The 23,222-nt window shown below is 36.5% G+C and overlaps 1 protein-coding gene across 1 annotated transcript in view; it reads right to left on the bottom strand.

The window, feature by feature from the left end:
• Positions 1-20,797, bottom strand: part of LOC131432024 (ETV5-related protein Ets96B) — a 47,250-nt gene extending 26,453 nt beyond the window's left edge. Inside the window, exon 1 of the mRNA XM_058598060.1 lies at positions 20,514-20,797. Within this exon, the coding sequence (XP_058454043.1) occupies positions 20,514-20,567 (54 nt within the window). The 5' untranslated portion in view covers positions 20,568-20,797. The remainder of the gene's footprint in view (positions 1-20,513) is intronic.
• Positions 20,798-23,222: the final 2,425 nt, after the last annotated feature.

Raw genomic sequence — 23,222 nt, 5'->3', positions numbered from 1 at the left:
CTTCTGTATTACAGAAACTCTTTTCTTCAGATATTTAAGTCAATTATAAAATTAATGATTTCCACATGGGTAAAAATCTATACTTTTGGTACCCATGATTAAAAATCATGAAATCATGATCTATCACGAATAATAAGTCATGATTTCATGAGCAAAATGATTGATATCATAGACAATAACACATCTTTCATGAATATTTTCATGATATCAATCATTTTGCTTATGAAATTTCATGAGAAGGCATGGTTCGTGATTTCATGATTAAAAAATCATGGTGCCGGTAATAGATTTTTATTCGTGCAACAATCGATCTTATAACCAAAAATTATTCAAGTAATTATAAACATATTTCAATACGTATGGAAATTTATAAACATTATAAACTTATAAATTATCCCAGTTCCAAATAGGGTAAGGGCTCCCTATTTCATCTGAGCTCCTATTTCCATCTCATCCCTTCACCTCATTACTTTGAACATGAATAATATCTTACAACGTACCTGAACCAAACTGTGAAATGTTTAAACATGAATATTTAAGCTATTGTCACACTTTTCCATTGGAAGAAATGGTTTCAAATTCTTCGGGGATCGTTTTTTTTTTTTCATTTAAAATAAACTCACTTTTCAATTTAGAACACATTTTCGTCTCAAGATCTACAGTTCATCATGTTTCTGTATATCTATTGAACGATTCGTCTCAAAACATGATCACTGTTTCGCACAATTACACTACTATTGAATGCTGGATGACTTCATAATTAGTAACAGAGCTAATAAAAGCCATTTTCATTGACTTAAAACTAGACGAAAATGACGAGAAATTACTGTCACTCTCAGCTTCGCTTGCAAACTATGAGAACGAAATCCATGTCCAGTCAATGACATAAGAGGGACAGTAGTTTTAACATTTGGTTTTTTCTTTCATTAGCCCTTTCATTCATTTGCAGTTTTCAGTGAAAATCCCATAGTAGGCAGTGTCGATATTCAACCGAAGCTGTGATAATCGAAAATGACAGAAAAAGGTTTCACAAAAACTTTTACCTGTTGGTGTTCGAATTTGTAGTAGTTTTGGTTTCCAGAGATGTTCTGGGATGTAAGCACTTCGATTTGTCATATTTTAGTCACTATTTATAGCCAAGCGTCACAGATTTTTAATACGTCGATGAAGGAATGAGAATTGAAATTCTGCTGATGCTCCCTGAAGACGTTAGTTTGGTTTCGTCTTGCCATAGAGGAAAGAGTGACATTGGCAATTATTCTCTCTCATTTTTACGATGAGAAACGAACAGACTTCGTCTCTCTTCGTTTGTTCTGGTGTCGGTCGTTTACGAATGAGACAGTAAAATATTGAAAATGAGGCAGTCGGATTGGATTCTTTCATTGATAATACGTGAAAATTTCAAGCTCTGATTAGTAATGTTCACTTGCCACTTGTTTAATTAACGATTAAAAACTTCAAAAACTACCCGACAAGCAATAAAAGTCTTCAAAAATATGAGATGAAAGCTTTTCACTTAGTTCACGTGATTGCGCTTTGTTTTCATCTCATTTGGTTTCGCAAAGTTGCCAGGTTTTCTCATAATGTTACAAAACAAAATAGTTTTTCTTCTTCAATTTATCATTGACAAGTTTTTTTTGTATCCGTGACATTAGTTTGATTATATTATCGATATTTATAATTCAAAAAAATATTTCAGCTACGAATATTACCAGCAAGAGCGTGTTAAATATTAATGAAATAACCATTGTGGCAAATCTAGTAGCACTGGTTTCTTTCCGCTATACGTCAACATAACGCTGTTAAGTGTGTGTGTGTGTGTGTGTGTTTCATCGGCTGTGCACAGAGATGCCAGATATTTTCATAGAAAATATGTATTACTTTGTATAAAAAGGCTATATTTGCTCTATCTGTTTTCACTAATAAAATTATGTTAAAAGATAATTCTTCATATATGCGAAGAGGCCATCGTCCAAGTACCATGCGCGCGGGTGGTTTTAGGAAATTTTCGATGGAAATTTTGAAAAATTTGCCAAAACCAAAAACATACAGACTTTTGAAATACTTTTATCTATCTACAGGGTGAAAATGGCTGGAAAATTCGGAGGATTTTCCGAGTATTATCAAAACTAGCACTGAAAAAATGAGCTTTTTTTGAAATTTTTCACAATTATTTGAAAAAAAATCGATGGTATGAATTTTTTTTTCCAAAAAAACCTTATGCTGGCAACAAGGGTCACATTCGGACACATTTTTGGAAAACCTTTTCACGCTTTTCATGGAAAATCAACGAATTTCATATAACTGATTTCGTAGAAATTTTTGAAATTCGTGGATTTTCTATGAAAAGCGTGAAAAGGTTTTCCAAAAATGTGTCCGAATGTAATCTTTGTAGCCATCATAAGGTTTAATCGAAAAAAAATATGTCATCGCATTATTTTTCCAGATAATTGTGAAAGATCACAAAAACACTAATTTTTCAGAGCTATTTTTGATAAGACTCGGAAAATCCTCCGAATTTTCCAACCATTTTCACCCTGTAGATAGACAAAAGTATTTCAAAGGACTGTATGATTTTGGTTTTTGTCAAATTTTTCAAAATTTCCATCGAAAATTTCCTAAAACCACCCGCCCGCATGGTACTTGGACGATGGCCTAAACATGCGATTTGTCCGTTGATTAATGATCTTTTAAAGAATTACTGCAATCGAATAGTAATATATACTCACAGAGAAAAGTCTAAGTTTTTTCATCTCATTTTTTATGAACCTGTACAAATCTGTATTACAGTTAGAAAATCTGTACTCTGATTTAAATAATCGCAAAAATCGATAAAATACAGATAAATCTGTATAAATGGCACCTCTGCATTTTGTTTTTAGAAGGGCTAATGCCTAAATAAAAACAATTCCTTTTTTGTTTTGTTGTTAAGTTTACCAAATTAACTCTACAGTAAAATTTTCAACTTAAAACGAAAGGTAACGAAAACGACCCAAAAAATTTTAAACGTCGGAATGATTCAAAATTGGTTCTAAAAATATCGTGTGTTGTCTTATAGTTGGCATCAGGCCATTTGTAAGAAAAACTCGGACATTTTGAGCCTGATAATGTAATAGTGCAATGTTTTGCTTTGATTGCTGTCGCCATTACTAATTAATAGGATGAAAAAAGGATCAACGATAGGATGAATAAAAATCCTTTGAGATGGAATTAGGAGCAGAGGAGTGAACATATCAGAAGTGTTTTTAGTTGATTTTTTAACATGAAATTTTAATTTCCAAGGAATGTGAATCAATTCTCCATGTGGAGCAAGGCGAATTACGCAGAAATATGAAAAAATCATAGTGATTTAGTGGCTAAATCAGATTTTTAAGGTAACGTTCTTACAAATGAGATGAAATAGGGAGCCCTTACCCTAGTTATAAACAACTGACTTTGGCATCGTAGAACTAACTTAGTGTGCCTTAATAAACAAATCTTGGATAGAAAGTGGAGAGAAAGTACTGGGAAATTGAAATGGTGATTAATTCTCGTTATTCGATTTTTGAAGTATTTTTTTATAAAATAAATATTTTTGCGCCGCAGCCTCACATCTAAAGAATCACACGTGGCACGCGAGCCGCTAGTTGCCGACTCCTGGCCTACACGAAAATGGCCTTCAATTTAGTTCAGTAATTTCTTTAATTAGGACTAAAATAATCTGAATCCGTTGCAGCTACTTTAATCTTTAAGAAACGGATCCAACTACGGCCGATTTCAGTAGTATGTCTGCAAATTTTAAAGGCAATCGATTCGTTTCAGCTGTCATTTAATTTGAATGAAAAAAGAAAAATCAACAAGCAATTACTGCTGGAGCCATCTATCGATAAACGGAGAAAGTTTTGTTGCCTACTAGATATATACATAATATTATAATTGTCCACGTGTAACCGACGGAACGAAGTGAATGATACTTTCAGGGGTATAATACTGTGGTTCGGATGGCTCGTGCTCGCTTCAAGCAAAGATGTCTTATTCTTGATGAAAACTTTATTACCTAATGGAATTACTATCCCCTGCCCTTGCCGGTGACAAATCATCGGCTCGGTCACTTCCCCGGTGGGAATACACACTTTGAGTTGAGCTATTCGTTAGTCGTTATAGTGTCAAGTGTATGACAAAACTTTATCACATCATCATTCGGAAACAGGAAGGAATGGAAGCGCCTCCCTGCTGACGGATGGAAGTGTGAATCTCCTATAGTCAGGACAAAGGAAGCAATCTTTCACACCCACAAGAGCGAGGCTCAAAGGACACTGACTTCTTCCCTCTCGCACTGGTGTGTAATTGTTCCGGTAAACATAATTGGCCACGGTGTCGGGTCGTCGATCGGCCAGTCCTCATGTCCTTGTGTGTTTACTCAACGGGAAACACACAAAAGCCTGTTGACAATGTGTAAAACAATATGTTAGGTCTTCTTCTACCTTTATTGTTGACACAAACTCATTAGTTAATTGACCTGTTGCTGACAATTTTAGCTTTTGATCCAAATAGAATGATGCTTATTTTTATGGCGACCACCTTTAATATGATGGTTGTCATTTGAATCGGAAAGGTAGCGAAAATTTTTCTCCTTTTTCAATATCGATCACACTCGTTACTACTATTACTGCTATTACTACTACTACTACTACTACCAGCATCATCACGACTATCACATCGCGTCATAATGCGGAAAAGGTCGCGACATCGAGAGGAGTGTAGGTAACTAAGGTTAAACACAATTTCCGCAGGAGGTGAGCGCGCGATTTCCGTCGCAGAATTGATTTTGTCGCGGCTATTCCGCGCGCGATTCGATGTTGATTTAAATCTAGTGAGAAGATGCGCAACGTTCGAAGTATTTAAATATAATAAAACGAACAAGTGTTGTGACGTGTTTATTTTCGGACCATTTACTCGACAAACTTAATAAATAATGATGTTTAACAACATGATTTGATTAATTTTACGATTGTTTTTTTAAGAGAAATCTGTTCCCCAGACGAAACATTCTTTATCTGAAATCTTTTTTTTTTGCCCTTCTGATATAGAAAATGAGAATGTCATATACCATTCGACTCAGGTCGACAAACTGAGCAAATGTCTGTGTGAGTATGTACACGGAAAAGCCTGCGATCGCAAAACAACTAAAATATTAGTTGTTTTTCTGATTTTGATTTGTTAAAATTTGGTACAACTAATCGACTGTTGTTTTAACTAATCTGTCATTTTTTATTTATCGTGCCGGCAGCTTAGCAACTACACCCAACAAAGACACGCACCACAAACAAGTAATGAAACATTTCAGTTGAGCAATGCCAAACACCCTGAGCGAACAATGAATCGTTTCAATGAGGTGTCACTCTTGCAATTGAGCAAAGACACAATCCCAGCAAAGTTACTACAAGTATCATTCAGTTATTTGAACTTAAGTCGCCAATTGCAATAAATATTTTTTACTGTTACCCTCTTCGGGGCAGCTAATCGTTCACTACTTGAATAACGAAATTTTACCTAATTACCTGCTTATATGTTTATCACTAAACTCACAAAGGATATATAAATGCACCAAAAGATTACAATTCACAAAAGGGAACCAGAAAAAAAGGTCACAGGGAATTAGGAAATTTTTCCTTCACTTGCAGAATGGCTCGCTGGTAAACCTAATGCTACAGATACAAATTAAAACATTTATACTATAGAAATATCTATTTAACACATGGAAAACTTGTTTTACAATTAACTGTTATATTCTTCTGCATACTTTCACTTACATAAAACGACTACTACGTAACTAACATAAATGACGTTCATTTACCATTGAAAATTTTCAATATGAAACGCTTCTGGTGAAATGAAGAGGTTTTTTGTTCTGCGTTTTGCTGTCTTCGTTCTCCGCCAAGTGACAGCATTTGTATACAATAATTTCGGTTACCTGAATGGTTATGACAAAATCAACAGATATGTTAGTTAAATCAACAACATTTTAGTTGAAACAACCAGGGCGTGAAACAACAATTGCAATATTGTAATTTTGTGATCTGCGGGTTCTCCGTGTATGTATGTGACAAATAATGTCAATCGATTTTCTCAGAGATGGCGTGACCGATTTTCACAAACTTAGATTCAAACAAAGATCTTAGTCCCATAGATCGCTATTGAATTGTACCTTTTTCCGACTTCCGGTTCCGGAATTACAAGGCAATATGTGCAAATCTATGAGTAAATGTGCATTCAATTTTCTCGGAAATTTCTCAACCGATTTTTACAAACTAAAATGAAAGGTCTTGAAATTCTTCAAAAAGTCTTCGAAAAGTTAATCCAGATCCGACTTCCGACAGCGATGACGAAACGAGGTGCACATTTTTATTTTTATATTACTGGTAAATTTATCTAGTTGACGGACCTTGATAGTTGAAGGACACATAAAACTACTTTGGGACTAGTAGTGTCCGGTTTCCGCTTCCGAACGCACCGGTAATAGTGAAGAAAAGCTCCAAAAACGGAACTCACTCTCAGCAACGGTTAAACCAATTATGATTCAAATTAAAGCTCTCATTGTGTTAAAAGATGCTGTGCAATTTCATCCAGATCCGACTTCCGGTTCCGAAATTATAGGGCAATGGGTATCAAAACATTCAAATTGTCATACAAAATGATGCAAAATCGGTGCGCATCGGTATGTGCTGGTGCGGAAGAAGAAGAAAACGCACCCGCCTCGCACACAGCGTGCTTTGTTTAATTTTGTATTGTGTGCAGGGTTGCCACATTTAAATCTATATTATTTTGACATAACTGTTTACAAATTGAAAAGGTGATGGTAGTTTATACCGAAGAAGGTTTTTGATTTTATTCAAGTTGCAAAAAACGAAACTGGAAAGGATCTTCTAGTGATGTTTTTGAAAATATAAGCAATATGAGAAAGGCATGATTACATTATTATGATTTAAATTGGGTGTTCAACCGCAAGTGGTGATTTTTCAGCCCTATTATATATATGAATGAGTTATTATCATTTGCTTCCAGAATTCTGTGATTTTTGTGTAGGGAAAATTCTAAACATACTTGTATTGTGTAATGGGGAAAAGGAACTCAAATACTAACATACTAACTAATACAGAGAGCGAATCGATTCAATTGAAGATTGCATCGATTTTTGTCGGAATTTACTTATAATATTATGTGACATTACATCTAATGGTTCTATATTTTATATTTGTGAGTCTGTGTAACTCATTTGTACTAAACCAGGGAGGACGCTTCAAAATCATTTTCAGAATTTTATTCTGAATCCTTTGAAGCGTTTTCTTCCTGGTGGAACAACAACTTGACCAAATTGGTACTGCATAAAGCATGGCTGGTCTGAAAATTTGTTTATAAATTAACAATTTGTTTTTTAGACAGAACTTAGAATTTCTGTTTATGAGAGGATATAACCATTTAATATATTTATTACACTTTGCCTGGATTCCTTCAAAGTGATCCTTGAAAGTGAGTTTTTTGTCATACGTTAAACCTAAGTATTTAGCTTGATCAGACCATGTCAATTCCAAGCCATTCAATTTGAGAATGTGATTATTGTTAGGTTTAAGAAAAGAAGCTCTGGGCTAATGAGAAAAGATAATTAATTGCGTATTTTTGCAGCATTTGGTTTAATTTTCCATTTTGACAGATAATCACTGAAAATATTTAAACTTCTCCGTAGGCGACTGCAGATCACTCTTAAATTTCTACCTGTGGCTAACAGACTTGTGTCGTCACAGAATAGAGATTTATGACAACCAACGCACAATGGGGAAAAATGGACTAAAACACGACGATTTTTTTTGGAGGCATGATACAGCTGACCACAAAGCACTTTTTTTGTGCGTGAAATGGTCAGTAAAATCGATTCCATGTATTTAGAAGGACCACACGAAACGCTATCATGTTCATTTTACATCCAAGTTCCCTTTTTATACTGTATTGTATTCAAGCTTAAGTATATATCAGGTGTACAACTTTGCTTCCGCCGTTTTCCGATAGGTGGCTGTACCGGTTGAGGCTGGTCAAAATACATAGATCATAAAGCCTTTAAAGTGAGTGTGTTCAGTGCCTAACGAATTGTCATCGCCATTTCAGTGACAGTTGTTCTTGTTTTCGTATTATTCACGCTCGAAAATGTCTGTTTATGTGCCCAATTCTCGCCATTTGCAGGAAGTTTTACTTTTCTGTTACAATTGTGCAGCTGAAGTGCATCGAATGCTCTCAGAAACTTACGGTGATGCTGCTCTGAGTAAAAGAACGTGTCGGGAGTGGTTTCAACGTTTTAAAAATGGTGATTTCGATGTCGAAGACAAACATGGTAGTGGAAGAGAAAAAACCTTCAAAGATGAACAACTGGAAGCATTGTTTGATGAAGATTCGTGCCAAACCCAAGAAGAGCTTGCCGAATCGTTGAGAATGAGCCAGCAAGCCATTTCAAAACGACAATGCTCGGCCTCACGTCGCAAAAGTGGTCAAAAAGTACCTGGAAACGGTGAAATGGGAAGCCCCACACGCTGTATTCCCCAGATGTCGCCCCTTCTGACTTCCACCTATTCCGTTCGATGGCACACGGCCTCTCAGATCAACATTTTCAATCCTTCGAAGAGTTGGAAAAATGGATTGCTTCATGGATAGCGTCAAAAGAGGACTTCTTTTTTCGAGCCGGGATCTGAAAATTTCCGAAAAGCTGGGAGAAAGTTGTCGCTAGCAACGGACAATACTTTGAATAATACATCTGTAAGCACTTTTTCGCAATAAAGCTTTTAATTTTGGAAAATAACGACGAAAGCAAAGTTGTAAACCTGATAACATAAAACCGAACATGTCAGGAATACCTTCCGATTGGTCGAATTCCATTTTTTCCAGAGTTTCACCGTTAGTTTTCGAAGTAAAGTCAGAAAAAAGGGGAATTGGAGCAAAACGGGCACGATAGTGAATCGTACGGATCTTCTTACTATCATAAATCGATTCTACGGAAAAATTTGCATTAGAAATACTAACTTTGAAAATATTTGCTTAGGTTTTTATCAAATTCGACATATGGAATAAAAAGTGAAACAAAAATAACTGAGATGACTACTTTAAATTGATTAGAACAAATTTACAAAAGCTGCCCTCGCGACTTGTTTTTCGTCACTTCTCGCTAGTCTGGTGATATTATTTAATCGTGTTTGATGAATGTTCGTAGCGTGACAATCACAGAAAAAAATTTCCATTAACAATTTAGCGATAAAACTTTATTTTTACTTTTAATGTATGACTTCTGGTCAGTCAGTAACTATTTAGTAAATTTTTTAGTGTGGGGAAGTGTGGTGGGCAAAAAAAATTAACATATCAGAGACTCGGATGTTTCGCATCGCTAAGTTCGACTCCTCTGGTAGACGGTAAAAGTTTAGATGCGAGAAATCTTCTTCTTACTTAAATGAACCTTGTTACGTCGAATTTTCCGCACTTTATCTTCAAATCCTTACTCCTCCTTGAGTACTATGGTTAGTTTGATATTGTTAAAAAATCGAATGATAAAATCAGTAATTCTTGGACATTCGAAAGTTCAAGTTACCATTCTTTTAAATATTGTATCCATTAACGTTTACATGAACATTGCATTCGTTTAATAGTTTTATCAATATTCATCTCATTAGTCAACACCACATAATTTTGTTTAGTACCCCACCTACAATTAATGAATGGTGGAGTTCGGCACTGAGAATCTATATCAGAAAGTTTTATATGAAAATAATGTGCAGTTCTTCTGTTATAGAGGAGTGAAGATGAGGAGCGATTGTACCAGTATGCAGCTTATCGTTCGAGCCAATGCATAAAATCTCACAACTAATGGTTTTCAATCCACCAGAATTTACCCGACGCGAACGAACTTCAGCATGCTAAATTCAAAGCAAACCTCTATGATTGATCTCATTATTTAAACAGCAGCATCTTATCATTAATTCGTACAAAAATCGTGATTTGTTCAACTCACGCCTACGATGGCCAACAATAAACAACTAACTGATTATATTGCACACAATGCATCTTCTGGTAAACAGGATCAGAACTTTTGATCATGTTTACGGTATAGCTAGAACACTCATATGCGTTCCATCATTGAATCATTTGGCAATCAATAATGTTGATACCCAATTAAGCACGTGGCTCGAAATGACGAACCACATGAATTCACACAAAACAACTCGTTGCGCGCCAAATGATTCTTTCAACAATCTAGTATTCCTTTCTTCGACGGTCAAACACTTATGCAACTCGTTATGCGCCAAACACCTATCGATGATCAAGCAAACATTGGCGACTTTTTCAGTGGAAAATTCCATTGTCCATACAAAATAACTTTATTGGTTTTTCCCACTTTTCCGGTAAGTTTTCCTAATTTTTCTGATGTACGAACCCGGTGGGGGTAAAAACTGATCAAACAAAAAAAAAGCATCTCAATCCGTCCATCCGTTCTTACGTGATGCGATTCCAAAGAATGATCTCTGCATTTTTATATATATAGATAGATAGATTGAGCGAAGGGCGTTTTTGATCGTTTTTTCCCCAATGTGCAACGGGTAGATGCGGGAGATCAGAAGTGAAAATATTACACAAGATTGGAGCTACGCTCGAACCCTGCGGAACACCTGCGGAATTCTGATAGTTAACCTGAAGAGTACGACCAGTTAAATAATTTTGAATCATTTGAATCAAATAAACAGGAAACTGGAAGTTTTTGCCTTTCTCTATAGAAAGGTATTAGAATTGCTGGAAAAACCGACTTTTGAACGGAGCCTCGGAGACCCATAGTGTTATATACCATTCGACTCAGTTCGACGAGATCGGAAAATGTCTGTGTGTGTGCACTTTTAGAAGATATTTGAACGCGCTCAATTTTCTCAGAGATGGCTCAACCGATTTTAACAAACTTGGGCTCGTTTGAAAGCAACTGTCGGACCATTGATCAAGTTCAAAGATCAAATGGCTGTGACTTTTGGTACCAGATATATGATGGTATAAGTGACGTAACCGACAAAACACGTTGATTTTTACCGGTCTTATATATATAAGGGTGCCAAAATTTTGGGATCACCTCTAATTTCGTAAAGCGCTATTGTTCAGATGTTTAAGCATCTCGAAAAAAGTCTTCATGCAAAATTTGAGCTAAATTGGACATGGGTAATGGGGTGCTGACCAGCGGTTAAAGTTTGAAAATTTTCGATCTTGAAAAAGCACCATAGGGTACATGAAATTTCCAAAATCGAAAATATTTTTTGATGCCTAAAATCTTAAAATTGCATGAAAGGTCGAGATTTAGTGTTACCTCAAAAAAAATTTTTTTTTTGAAAAAATCGACTTTCTGGGACTGGTTCCAAAAAATCGATTTTTTCGAAAAAAAAAAAAAAATTTTTTTTCGAGATGACACTAAATCTAGCAATTCTAAGATTTTTGGCATCAACATTTTTTTTTCGATTTCGAAAATTTCATGTGCGGGGGGGTAAAAATTTCATATAGGAGGGTATGAAGATTTTTCAAGATCTATGAAAATTCCACTAAGTGGACTAAGAAGGGTTTTTTATTTTAGATTATCATCACTCTTCTCATACAAATAGGCAACGCAAATGTCAAACACTAGTTTGGAAAAATGATGCTGACTGTGTGATATATGCCGTTTTTCATTGAGAAACACTGGTGGCGTGGATTGCTCTGGTTTTGCACTTTCGAGCAGAAATGGCAATGAAACACCGTCAAAATATTGCATTTCTGCTCGAAACTGCAAACTCAGAGCAATCCACGCCACCAGTGTTTCTCAATGAAAAACGCCAATAAACACTGAAGCATGCTTTTGTGAACTACTCGAATCAATCTGAATCAATTGGTGTCAAAATTAGTATCCGAAATTATTTAATAAAAGTATGAAATATATTTTCATGAGACTGTTATGAAAGAAGAGAAAGGTATTATCACACCACTAGGTGGATCAAGAAGGGTTTTTTTATATTTTTGATTAGGGGAAGATGTTTGGTTGCCGGCACCCCACCGTAACTTTTGACAGAAAGCAGACTCCAAATCACCAAACTTTCTTCAAGATGGCCAAATCGATTTTCACAAACTCATATGTTCAAAGTAAAAATCTTTCAGTTTCATACGCAATTCCTGAATTTATGTGGATACCATTTCCGGAACTACAGGGTAATTAGGTCCGAACAAATTTCCCTATTTCCCTATTATTTTTACATCCAGTTTTATAAGTAGTTGGATGCAATTCAATTCGCAAAAGACAATAACAATGTGCACTATGTGGAGCACGAAAACATTAAGTACAACATTTCAGTATATATGGAAGATAGTGCTATAGAAGTGCGTGTGCATGATCTTCACTCAAGCGTCACCGATTCCTATATTCGCAAAACTATGTCCCAATACGGAGAGATTCTCTCTATCGAAAAAGAAAAGTGGAAGAATTTTTTCCCCGGTATTCTAAATGGGGTACGATTGTTACGTATACACTTGAAGAGGCCTATACCTTCTTATGTGACATTCGGTCAGGATACAAGAATACCGTGCAAATCACTTGTTACCTATGACAATCAGATGGTCACATGTCAATATTGCCAAAAAGCTGTTCACTACGGTAAGCCATGTGATAAACCGGACAAGGAGACAACTACACCAAAGGACAACGGTGCTTCCTTCACACCAACCCCAAGCAACCCAGTACACCTGTGACAGTCACAAACAACAGTGAAGCATCCCTTTCAACGAAACCATCCAGCGTATCCCCTATAGAACAAAGTACACCAGCTGCAGTTAACAAATTACCATCCAACCAACCAGCAACTGCAAACAATGTACAACAAGACGCATCTACAGCAACTAGCAACGAAATCAACCACCGATGCGGCAATGAATGACGAGACGAACCGTGAACAAACTGCCCCTCAATCCTCGCGGGAGGAAAATGGAAGCTCCTTTCCCCCTAGAAAAAGGGTGACAACGAGATCCAACTCAAAAAAAAGTTATTTAAAAAATCGGCTCAATTGCCACGTAAAGCTTGTACGCAAACAGGTTTGAATAAAAAATATCTTTTAAATAAAAAAAAGACTTTTCTGAACCAAAGTTCCATCACTAACACTATCTTTTCGTAGGATCTTTCTGTTATGCAAGTTTGGTAGTTGTCGTTTGCTGGAAAGTATAAAAAAAACTGAAAATTTCATTTGGCTGCTCTTCGATAAAAGGTTTTGTTTCGACTAAATAAGCGTTTTATCCGTCATTTCTATGACATACTGATTATCTCAAAACAGTCACTCTATGGACATTTCAAGAAGCATAATGCATGTCACGGATTTGTTGTGATACATATTTTACGGCTGCTGAGGCATTATGTCTAAGGCAAGCGAAAAAAACTAAGGTTGATGTCAGAGTGAGCGCGAAACGCGATGCGAGGCGAAGCGATTCAATGCAATGTACTGTTATCGCATCGCATTCACTCTGACAGGTTTGCTTTGATCAAATGCAACTAGCTCGCACGCGCGCCTCGACGTGACGCTTTTACTCTGACAGCAACCTACACGGAAAACCCTCCAATCAAAAAATTACGATCTCGCAATTTTTTATTTTTACAGTTGTTGTTTTAACTAATAATTAGTTGATTCAACCAATTTGCTATTTGATTTGCACATATTGAAGTAGTTGAAAAATATGTTGTTTTTAATGCTGTCTTATATCAAAAACAGCACAAAGTAAAACAAAAATCGCAATGGAAAATCAACCATTACCTTAGTTGAAATTCAAACGCGTTTCTTAAACATTTTCAAGCAAACGAAATTCGCATATTATACGTTTGTAAAACTCGTGAAGAGTAACTTTTGAATGATAGTAAATTAATGTTTATCATAACACTAGTTGTCCGAATATTAATGTGATGATAAATTATCTACATCTTCACTGCTCTGGTGTTACAAGAAGAAACGATTGATATAAAAGTGCTATGCACAGAATTGATAGCCTTCAGAGATATTGCAATCAACAAAACGTGTTTAACCAAAGCTAGAACCCAGTGAATTGTATGCGTTTGAATTTTGGTCTTACAATCAACTTGATTCTCTATCGTGAAATGCATGTTAATAAACAAGCATCATGTTATCTTCAAGTCATGTACAAAAATTGTACGAACAAAGTGATTAAATTGAAAATGTTTAATATTCATTCTTATCATCTGTTGAAATTGTAAGTTGTCATGGCTCAAAAAATAAAAATCAGTGCATTCGGTTCGACTTTTTGTTCGTAAGTAATATAGTGGTCACAATTAGAAAGTTTCGTTGACACCAGCACTACTGAAAGACAGTATATTAAAAACAAAAATAAAAATGGTTTCAATGAATAATTCATCTAGTATAAAGCAAGGGCTGAAAAAGGTTTTATCATACCGATAGATGGAAGTTAATATCTTAACATACCGATTTTCCATTTAAAAAATCAGAACGTATATCAATAAGGAATATTTTATTATCATTCAAAATCAATAATTTTGCTTAAGTTGAAATATAATAAAACAACTAAAACCGATTTGTTTTTCAACTCACATAACTGTTAAATCAAAAACAAGGTCGGTTGTTGTAACTAAAATCTTTATTGAAATTGAAAGGTGTGTGTCTTGACTAACTGACAGCATCTATTTTTTAAACAAAAATTTTGTTATTTCAACCATCGTTTCTGTTGATCAAAAAACAAAAATGACAGTTTAGAAAAAAACAACAAACGATTAGTTGTACCAAATTTTAACCAATCAAATTCAGAAAAACAACTAATATTTTGGTTGTTTCACGATCGCGAGGGGTTCCGTGTAAGAATGTGGTCGTTTTGGAAAATGTGTTTAAATCAGTCAATTGACATCTTTTCCATTGGAGTCATTAGAAATTATGTTCCTCAGCCGTATTGCAATGAAATACTCAAATTATCAAGGAAAATATATTAATACGCTTAGAAATATCTTAATGTTTTATTAAGGGGGACATTTTGGTTTTTTAAACAACTATTTAATGGAATATGAGTTAAAATTAAATTATTAAGATTTAAATTGGGTGTTCAGCCACAATTGGTGACTTTTCAGCCCTATTATATATATGATTTGGTTATTACCATGAGGACATTATTTGCTTCCGCAATTCTGAGATTTTTGTGTAGGGAAAATTCTAAGCCTACTTGTATTGTGTAATGAAGAAAAAGAACTTATATACTAACTTATTAACTAATACAGAGAGCGAATCGATTCAATTGAAGATTGCATCGATTTTTGTCGGAATAAGGGGGACTTATTATAACACTTTACCCTACCACCCTGTAATTCTTTTACTGAAACGCAAGTCGGATAAATTCTGTATGGGATCGCAAAAATTTTCGTTTGAGTCTAAAATTGTTGAAATCGACTCGACAATCGACAATCGGGAAATGTTAGTACACTAAAATGGTACATACAGACCCAGGCACTTTGCTATACCAACGAACTGATTCGAATGGTATATGACAATCTGATATCCAGGCATTGGTTCAAAAGTCGGGTTTTACAGGGATTGGATAGATCTTCTTTGTGAGAAAGCGAACAATCTTAAATTTAGACAATTTTCTTTGTAGATGTTCAGCAAATTATTTTGGTCATTGCGAGAACAATTCGATTATGTAATGTCAAAACATGTACTTGTTTGAAATCGACTATTGATTGCAGATTGATCTGTAGGAGCCAAGAAATTGAAGAAGTTTAGATTGTTTAAATTTAATTGAAATATATCCATAATATCATTGAATATATTCAAACGAGCCCATGTTTGTCTATTGTTACACCATGAATGGATCAGAAATTATTCCAAAAAAAAAAACGCAATTTCAAAAGAATGTTCTATTTGAAAAAAAAAACACAATCGTAAAACAATTTCATTGGTTTAGATAAATATTACTCTGAATAATTGCCACCTATCAGAACGGGGTACCAAGTTTACAGGACCCTTCCGCGGTAGTGTTTGAAAGACCAAGCGGAGAAAGCCTTACGACACGCATTCAGTTTTAAAACACAATGATATTTGATGACCACGATACCAGATAACTGAGGTGTTCCGAGATCTGGGCTGACATTGATGCTATCATTATACTAAGTAGCAAAGTCTTGGCATTACATTCCATTGTGGAGTTTGGCCTTTCTGTTTTAAGTATAGAATCATTGCATGGCTAGTACTACAATCCTACTGACACTAAGTATCCTTCCAGTAGATCTTATAGTCATCAGAAAACTTCATCGCTTCGAAGTATCAGGTACAGTTTTGAGTCATCTATGTAGACTATTTTTGCAGCAAATCTCAAAAGCAAAGCTTTACCATTGATGAATAATACGAATGACAAATGTGTTATGTAGCAACTTTGCGGAACATCTTTCTTTTGTCTCTAAAACTTGTTATCTATTAGGAAGATTCGAGTCCAACTGAGATCCGAGTCGCGACGAATAATCAAAACGTAATAATTTATAAAGAAATGTTATATGATATATTTCCCGAGTTTGATCGTGAATAACTTTGGTTGTATCTAACGTATCAACGAAATTTTTGCTACATGCCATCGGAAATATGATCATCATTTTATGAGAACATTTTCAGTTGTATGACACAATCACAAACAATTCAAAATAAATTTATTTTTGAAATGTTTGGTAAAAACGAGTATCCAAAAACTTATGACGCCTTTCTCGTACCTTGGTTGGTATAAAAGGTTTACACTGGATATATTTCGTGCATTCTAGCCTGCGCAGTTGACTGAGCAAGAAGTAAAGTAAGTGCACCATTCCGGTTGTTTCAGGTCCAGTTCTTGAATCAAGACTTCAGGTTCAGTATTGAATCAATTGCGAAACGTCCGCAGAGCCACTATCTCATCAAGGAAGATCGATTGCGTCATTCTGCTGCTGGTCGTTTGCATTGGAGTAAAATACAACGAAGGGTGAACAACGATGGGGAACATTATGCAAAATCAGTCTTTCTAATGATTCTAAATGTTATGTAAAGACCTACAAAGAATGCTTCACCCGGCTCTTTCTAATATCTAGTTATATAACTGAAATTGTTTTTTTTTTGCAGAATATTGCACTGGCTTTCAGAAGTCGTGGATAAAATAGGTCGACAATTGTGCAATACTTCGAAACCTGGCCTATTTTGAAAGTAGGACACTACATGGCTGTTTCTATATGCGGGGAGTCCGGGTATTCTTAAACCGTCGGCTAGAAATGGTCCTCATAAAACAGAAAAACTGCCTCACTAAACAACGGTGGATTTTTGAAAACAGTTCATCTATGAATAAATTATGAAATAAGAGCTATCTGTTTTGATGTTTGAAACCATGGAATTGTGCTTTGACCATCAATGTTAACTTCCCTCTCTGAGCAGCCTAGATAGCCGTGTAGTGTCGGTAGCGGTTTCCCAACTGCTAAGAATAACGCTACGGTCCACCTGTACCGGTGGTATAAGTCCACCAAACAGGTAAGCCGTGTGGTATCCGGCGGAATTATTTTTTACCAAGAATTGATCCACTGGTTTCCTGTTCCATGTCGTAAAAGGCCACAAAAATAGGAACTCCTAAGTCAAGGTGTATTTCCGTGCCGATGGCTGAATGGCTGCAGGAGGTTAAACATTGCAGTCGTGAACGGAATATCTTGGGTTTTTCCTCAAGGTGGTGTACTATCCCCACTTTCATGGAACCTAGTCACTGATAGTTTGTTAAGGAAACTTAATAACCTCGGATTTCCGACTTATGGTTTTGCCGACGATTATCATATATTGATGACCGGTATAAGCATTAACACTCTCTTTGATTTAATGCAGCAAGCCCTGCGATCTGTTAAACAATGGTGTTTTCAGGTTGGATTATCTGTAAATCCGGGCAAAACATCAAATGGTGCTTTTCACTCATCGTAGGATAATTACAGGAGCTCGTCCGTTGCAGTTCTTTGGTTTAGAGGTCACTGTGGTCGATCAAGTTAAATACGTCGGGGTTATTCTTGACTCAAAACTGAATTGGTCTGCTCACATTGACTTCAGGATTGTAAGAGCTTGCATGGCTTTCGGCCAATGCAGACGAGCTTTTGGAAAATCATGGGGACTCAAACCCAGATATATTAATTGGATCTACACAACTATTGTTAGACCAATTTTAGCATATGGATGTCTTGTATGGTGGCAGAAAGGAGAAGTCGCGACAGTTCAGTCAAAGCTAAATCATCTCCAAAGGATGGTCCTAATGGCGATGACAGGAGCATTCACGACAACTCCTAATGCTGCTCTAGAGGCGCTACTGTGTATTAAACCACTACATGTGTTCCTAAAACAAGAAGCATTATCTTGTGCATACCGTCTTAGGGTTACAGGGCTTTGGAACAGTAACCCATTAGATTATGCTACCAGCCACACTCGCTTGTGGTCTCAAATGGTTACGTGGGATGAGTATTTACTCGCTCCTAGTGACCTAACTCTCACATGCAGTTTTCCTTTTAAAACATTCAATGTGAGCTATCCTCTTCGTTAGGAATGGTTGTCTGGTTGTCTGGAACGACAACTTGATGAACACATAGTTTGTTTTACGGACGGTTCTCTGTTGAATGGTCGTGCTGGTGCTGGTGTCTACTGTCGTGAAATCAGGCTGGAGCAGTCTCATTCACTTGGTAGATACTGTACTGTGTTCCAAGCAGAAATCTACGCAATTCTGTGTGGAGTACAATCGGCACTTCAGCAGAGGATCTGTGGTAAACGTATTTATTTTTGTTCCGACAGTCAGGCAGCCTTAAAAGCACTCAGTTCGAATGACTCACGGTCGAATCTAGTGATCGCATGTCGAACTCAAATTGAAGACCTCAGCATTTCAAATGCTGTTTACTTCTTATGGGTACCCGGCCATTCTGGTATTACTGGAAATGAATGGGCTGATGAGTTGGCTAGAGCTGGTGCAACGAATGATTTCGTTGGTCCTGAACTAGCTTTACCACTTTCAACTAGTTGGATAAAGCACAAGATACGTTCTTGGGCTGCATCCAAACATGCCAGCTACTGGCGCAGCTTGCAAACTTGCGCTCAGACAAAAGCATTTCTACCAGATTTAAATCTGAAAATGTCAAAGTGTCTACTGCATTTCTCCAAGTATCATTGAAGTATTCTGGTCAGAGCTCTGACTGGACATTGCAAACTCAATTATCACATGGCTACTATTCAACGTGCTGAGTATTATTCGTGTGATTTGTGTAAATGCGATTATGGTACTTCATATCATCTGATATGTAACTGTCCCGCAAAAGGATATTCTCTCGTTTCTCACCCAATGTGGTAAGGAGCTATAGTCAGAAGGGTTCATCGTTCTTCCTGGAGTGAATGAATCCCTTCTGTATTCACCTTAAATAGGGTTTAGCAGATTGTTTGGCATCCTTTGGGGGTACCGAATTTACTTCTGCTCGTACATACTGCGAGTCGTTCTGCATTATTCCGAGAGTGCAGAATGGTGTCGCTTTTGTAAGATCTCTAAATCCTCTCGGGGGTTGGAGGTTTTATTAACAGCAGACTGTTCGGGACCTCGTAGAGGTTCAGAATTTCCTTCTGCTTCCACTAAATGTGATCCTCAGCAGATTGTTCAGCATCCCTTAGGGGTGCAGAGTTTACTTCTGCTTTTATGTGTTTTTGTGTCGTCAATTTTTCCCATCCTCCTAGTCCAACCCTTACCATTTCCTTTCAATCCTTCCCTCTTATATATCGGGAAAATGATGCTAAAAACAAATTGATGGCAAGGCACAAATCTCCAAATATCAAGGGGAACGTGCCATTTGAGCCAATTTGTTCTGATTCCTGATTCCTGATATCTGTTTTGATGTTTGAAACCATTGAATTGTGCTTCAATTTATCTACAAAATTTAGCGATAATGTTTGAATTTAGAGAAACCGTATGCCGTCGGATTGATCAGTTCTGGTTTATAAATTTGAGAGAATTTTTTTTTATTATATCATATCATTCAGTATCAACAGAAAATATTTCGGAATGAAATAGCTTGAGCTATTTCATTTCCACGATCTCTATTTTAAAATTGTGCTAAAATCGCATTGTTCCACGTTGACTCAGACAGAACCGGAATCTACCGGAATTAAATCGCCGCATATGACTGTCTCGTACTCGTTGGCAGTAAAGCCTCATCGACCGGAGGTATCGGAGCGTAGCGCAAGCTGAAAATCGATATGGCTGCTGCAACAATTTATGCATTTCCGCCATCGCAGCAGCAGTTATAGCGGCAGCTAGCGATTGATTGGTTGCACTCCAACATGAAACGGACACAGTCATGCCCTCGTCGAATATATAGGCCATATTTTCATTGCTATTTGTTCTTTCTACTGGCAATGTTTCGAATTTCAATCAATGATTTTGAATCCCAATATTTATGACACCGTTCAAGGCACATTACAAGCACTTACTAGTCTGGAGAGATTGGACTGAATTTGGCTAACATTCTGCGCTAGGGTATGCATCCTTGCTTTTGGTATCCTTCGTAATCCACAATTTATCCGGACAGTCAATGCGCCTATTAGGCGTAATCCACTTTTCCGATTGAAACAAGGTAGATCATAGCAGTACTAATTACACTATTCACTATTCACCATTACAAACTTCCCGGTTCACCGCTTGATCCCGTTTGTTCCGTCCGGTTCGTTCAAATTCCCGCAGTCAACTGAGATTGACGATAAATCACCGTCGTTCCGTCTGTTCCGGAGCCCAATGTAAAAGCATGCAAATTTTCCCGCACTAGACAATACAGTCGGAATGATGTTGGGAAGGAAGGAAGAATGCTTTTCCATCGTAACAGGCCACGACCGGTTGGCACTCACCAGAACGGGGCGCGCTCGAGTGATGCAATGAATAAAGAACAGCAATCACCGGAACAAAGTAGGCGGAGTGAGTGCGCATCGGGCGCTGATTTGCCGTGGAGCTCGTTGCTGGGTTGCGCAACTGTATGCTATCGCGACCGCAGGTGAGATAGCCTGTTCGGTTTCGCCGGTTGCCACCCACCGTGATTGTGAGTGTTAGCAGCGAGCTTTTATGTTCGAAAGCTAACTTTGTGGAACTTGTTGTAAGTTTTTCTTTCACTTGCCGGTGTGTTGATGCGATGCTAAAAGCAGGTGCACCTGCTCAATCGAGGTGATGGGTTCGATTCTTACACAGTTCAGTATCGTTCTGTAGTTCTTCGCTACAGAATACCTTGGATGCAGTGCAGTAATAAACGAAAATATGGCCTGCTATGATACATTACGAATTTGTTTGTTGATTTAAATTCAATCGAAATTAATTATTCAAATAAGATAGCGAATTACATTCATTCTGCTTCGTCAATAATTAATTAATCACTTTCTGTTTTATTTACCAGGATATTTTTGTAGTCTATGGAATCGTATCAACAATATTTCACGAATAATTGTTTAAACAGTTTAAAAAATGTTTAAAACAGTTATAAGCTGAACATCTTTGGTAATGATAATCATAATTAATAAATCCCTGGCGCCATCAGCTCGGAAAAGTTGAAAAAAAAATGAAACGGATGGTGAAACACAATTCGAGCAGAGATGAAAATTTTATAATCATCATCATATTCGGTGCTAGTGTCTACCAACTATTGCCCAACTGTATGCGTATGCCTGTTTTACTGAATTGCAAATTAGTGGGTTAGGATTAAGCGCTTCCGGCCGGAAATCAACATTATTGTAATTAGTTTTGGTTGATGTTTTATGAAATTAAGTGCGTCTATAATTGATGGCATAATTAGGAGTGACAATAGTTTCATTGTCTGTGAGTTTTTCAAACTACGTGGTTTGGGATATGTTGCACTCGCCAGAGAGATTTACGGTGGAGTATCGAATGATATGAAAAAGATAATTGCTCTGAATCTTTTTGGTCAGTCAATCCGTTGCATTAATGCGGCTTACTAATTGAATGATGATGAGAAAATAATATCTGTATGGATTCTATTTCCAAAAAGGGTTTTGAATCAAATGAATGAAATGATCTCATAATTTTAGAATTCTATCACCAATGCTATTACTAAATTGGAAAACTTTGAATTATTGAAACAGCCAGTGAATAATGGATGACACGATCATCTCTCATGTTATTTGTAGGTCGGATTTCTGAGTAGTTTTCTTACACAGTGTCGAATGACGACAAGTTTGAAACATTATAAACGAGCATTAATGCTTTATGGTGCTTAAATATGGGAATACATTTTTTTTTCTCATAAATACGTTTATTTCATAGGCAATATACATTAGTTTTTCTTCGCCGTGGCATCCACAATACATAGTACTTTAAACCTAATACATTTCGAATATAATATTAGTATGTTGGTATTCATTAGTTAATCTAAACACAGTTTTTATCAAACGATTTGCTATTATAAATTACATTAAATAAAATACATTTATTTTGCACATGATCTTATAACTATTTCAGGTTTGTTTGTATCAGTTCATCACTTTCATTCAATATCATATATTTGGCCATTGGTTGAACTCATGGAAGAGAAAACAGTGTAACATAAAATAAAACTAAAATTGGAACTCCAATGGACTTAATAAAATGATAATGAAGTTTCTGGTAAGGAAGGTCACGACAAGCAAAAAAGTCGCGAACTGGAACATTAGATGGTCTACCTTGGGTACGCAAGAAATTTATTAGTTGAGATCTGACATCACGATACTTCACGCATGTCCAAACGACATGATCAATATCCCGATAACCTTCGCCACAAGCACAATGATTAGTTTCGGAAAGTCCAATTCGAAGGAGATGTGCGTCTAACGTGTAGTGATTGGACATGAGTCTGGACATCACACGAATGAAGTCCCTACTCACATCCAGTCCCCTGAACCATGCCTTTGTCGATATTTTCGGAATAATTGAGTGCATCCACCGACCCAGATCATTTCTATCCCAAGAAGCTTGCCAGCTGGTAAGTGTTCTTTGGAGAGACGAGCTATAGAATTCGTTGAAAGCAATCGGTCTCTCATAAATTTCACCCTCAATAGCACCATGTTTGGCTAAAATATCGGCTCTTTCATTGCCTGGAATGAAACTGGGCACTGTTTTATTTTGCCCTAGAAAAACGGTTCATTTTGCCAGCAGCGTTCGAACGA

This window comes from Malaya genurostris, chromosome 2 (assembly GCF_030247185.1).
Source record: "Malaya genurostris strain Urasoe2022 chromosome 2, Malgen_1.1, whole genome shotgun sequence".
Lineage (NCBI taxonomy): Eukaryota > Metazoa > Arthropoda > Insecta > Diptera > Culicidae > Malaya > Malaya genurostris.
Note: the sequence above shows the minus strand (reverse complement) of the source record. Positions and strands in the feature narration are given on the sequence as shown.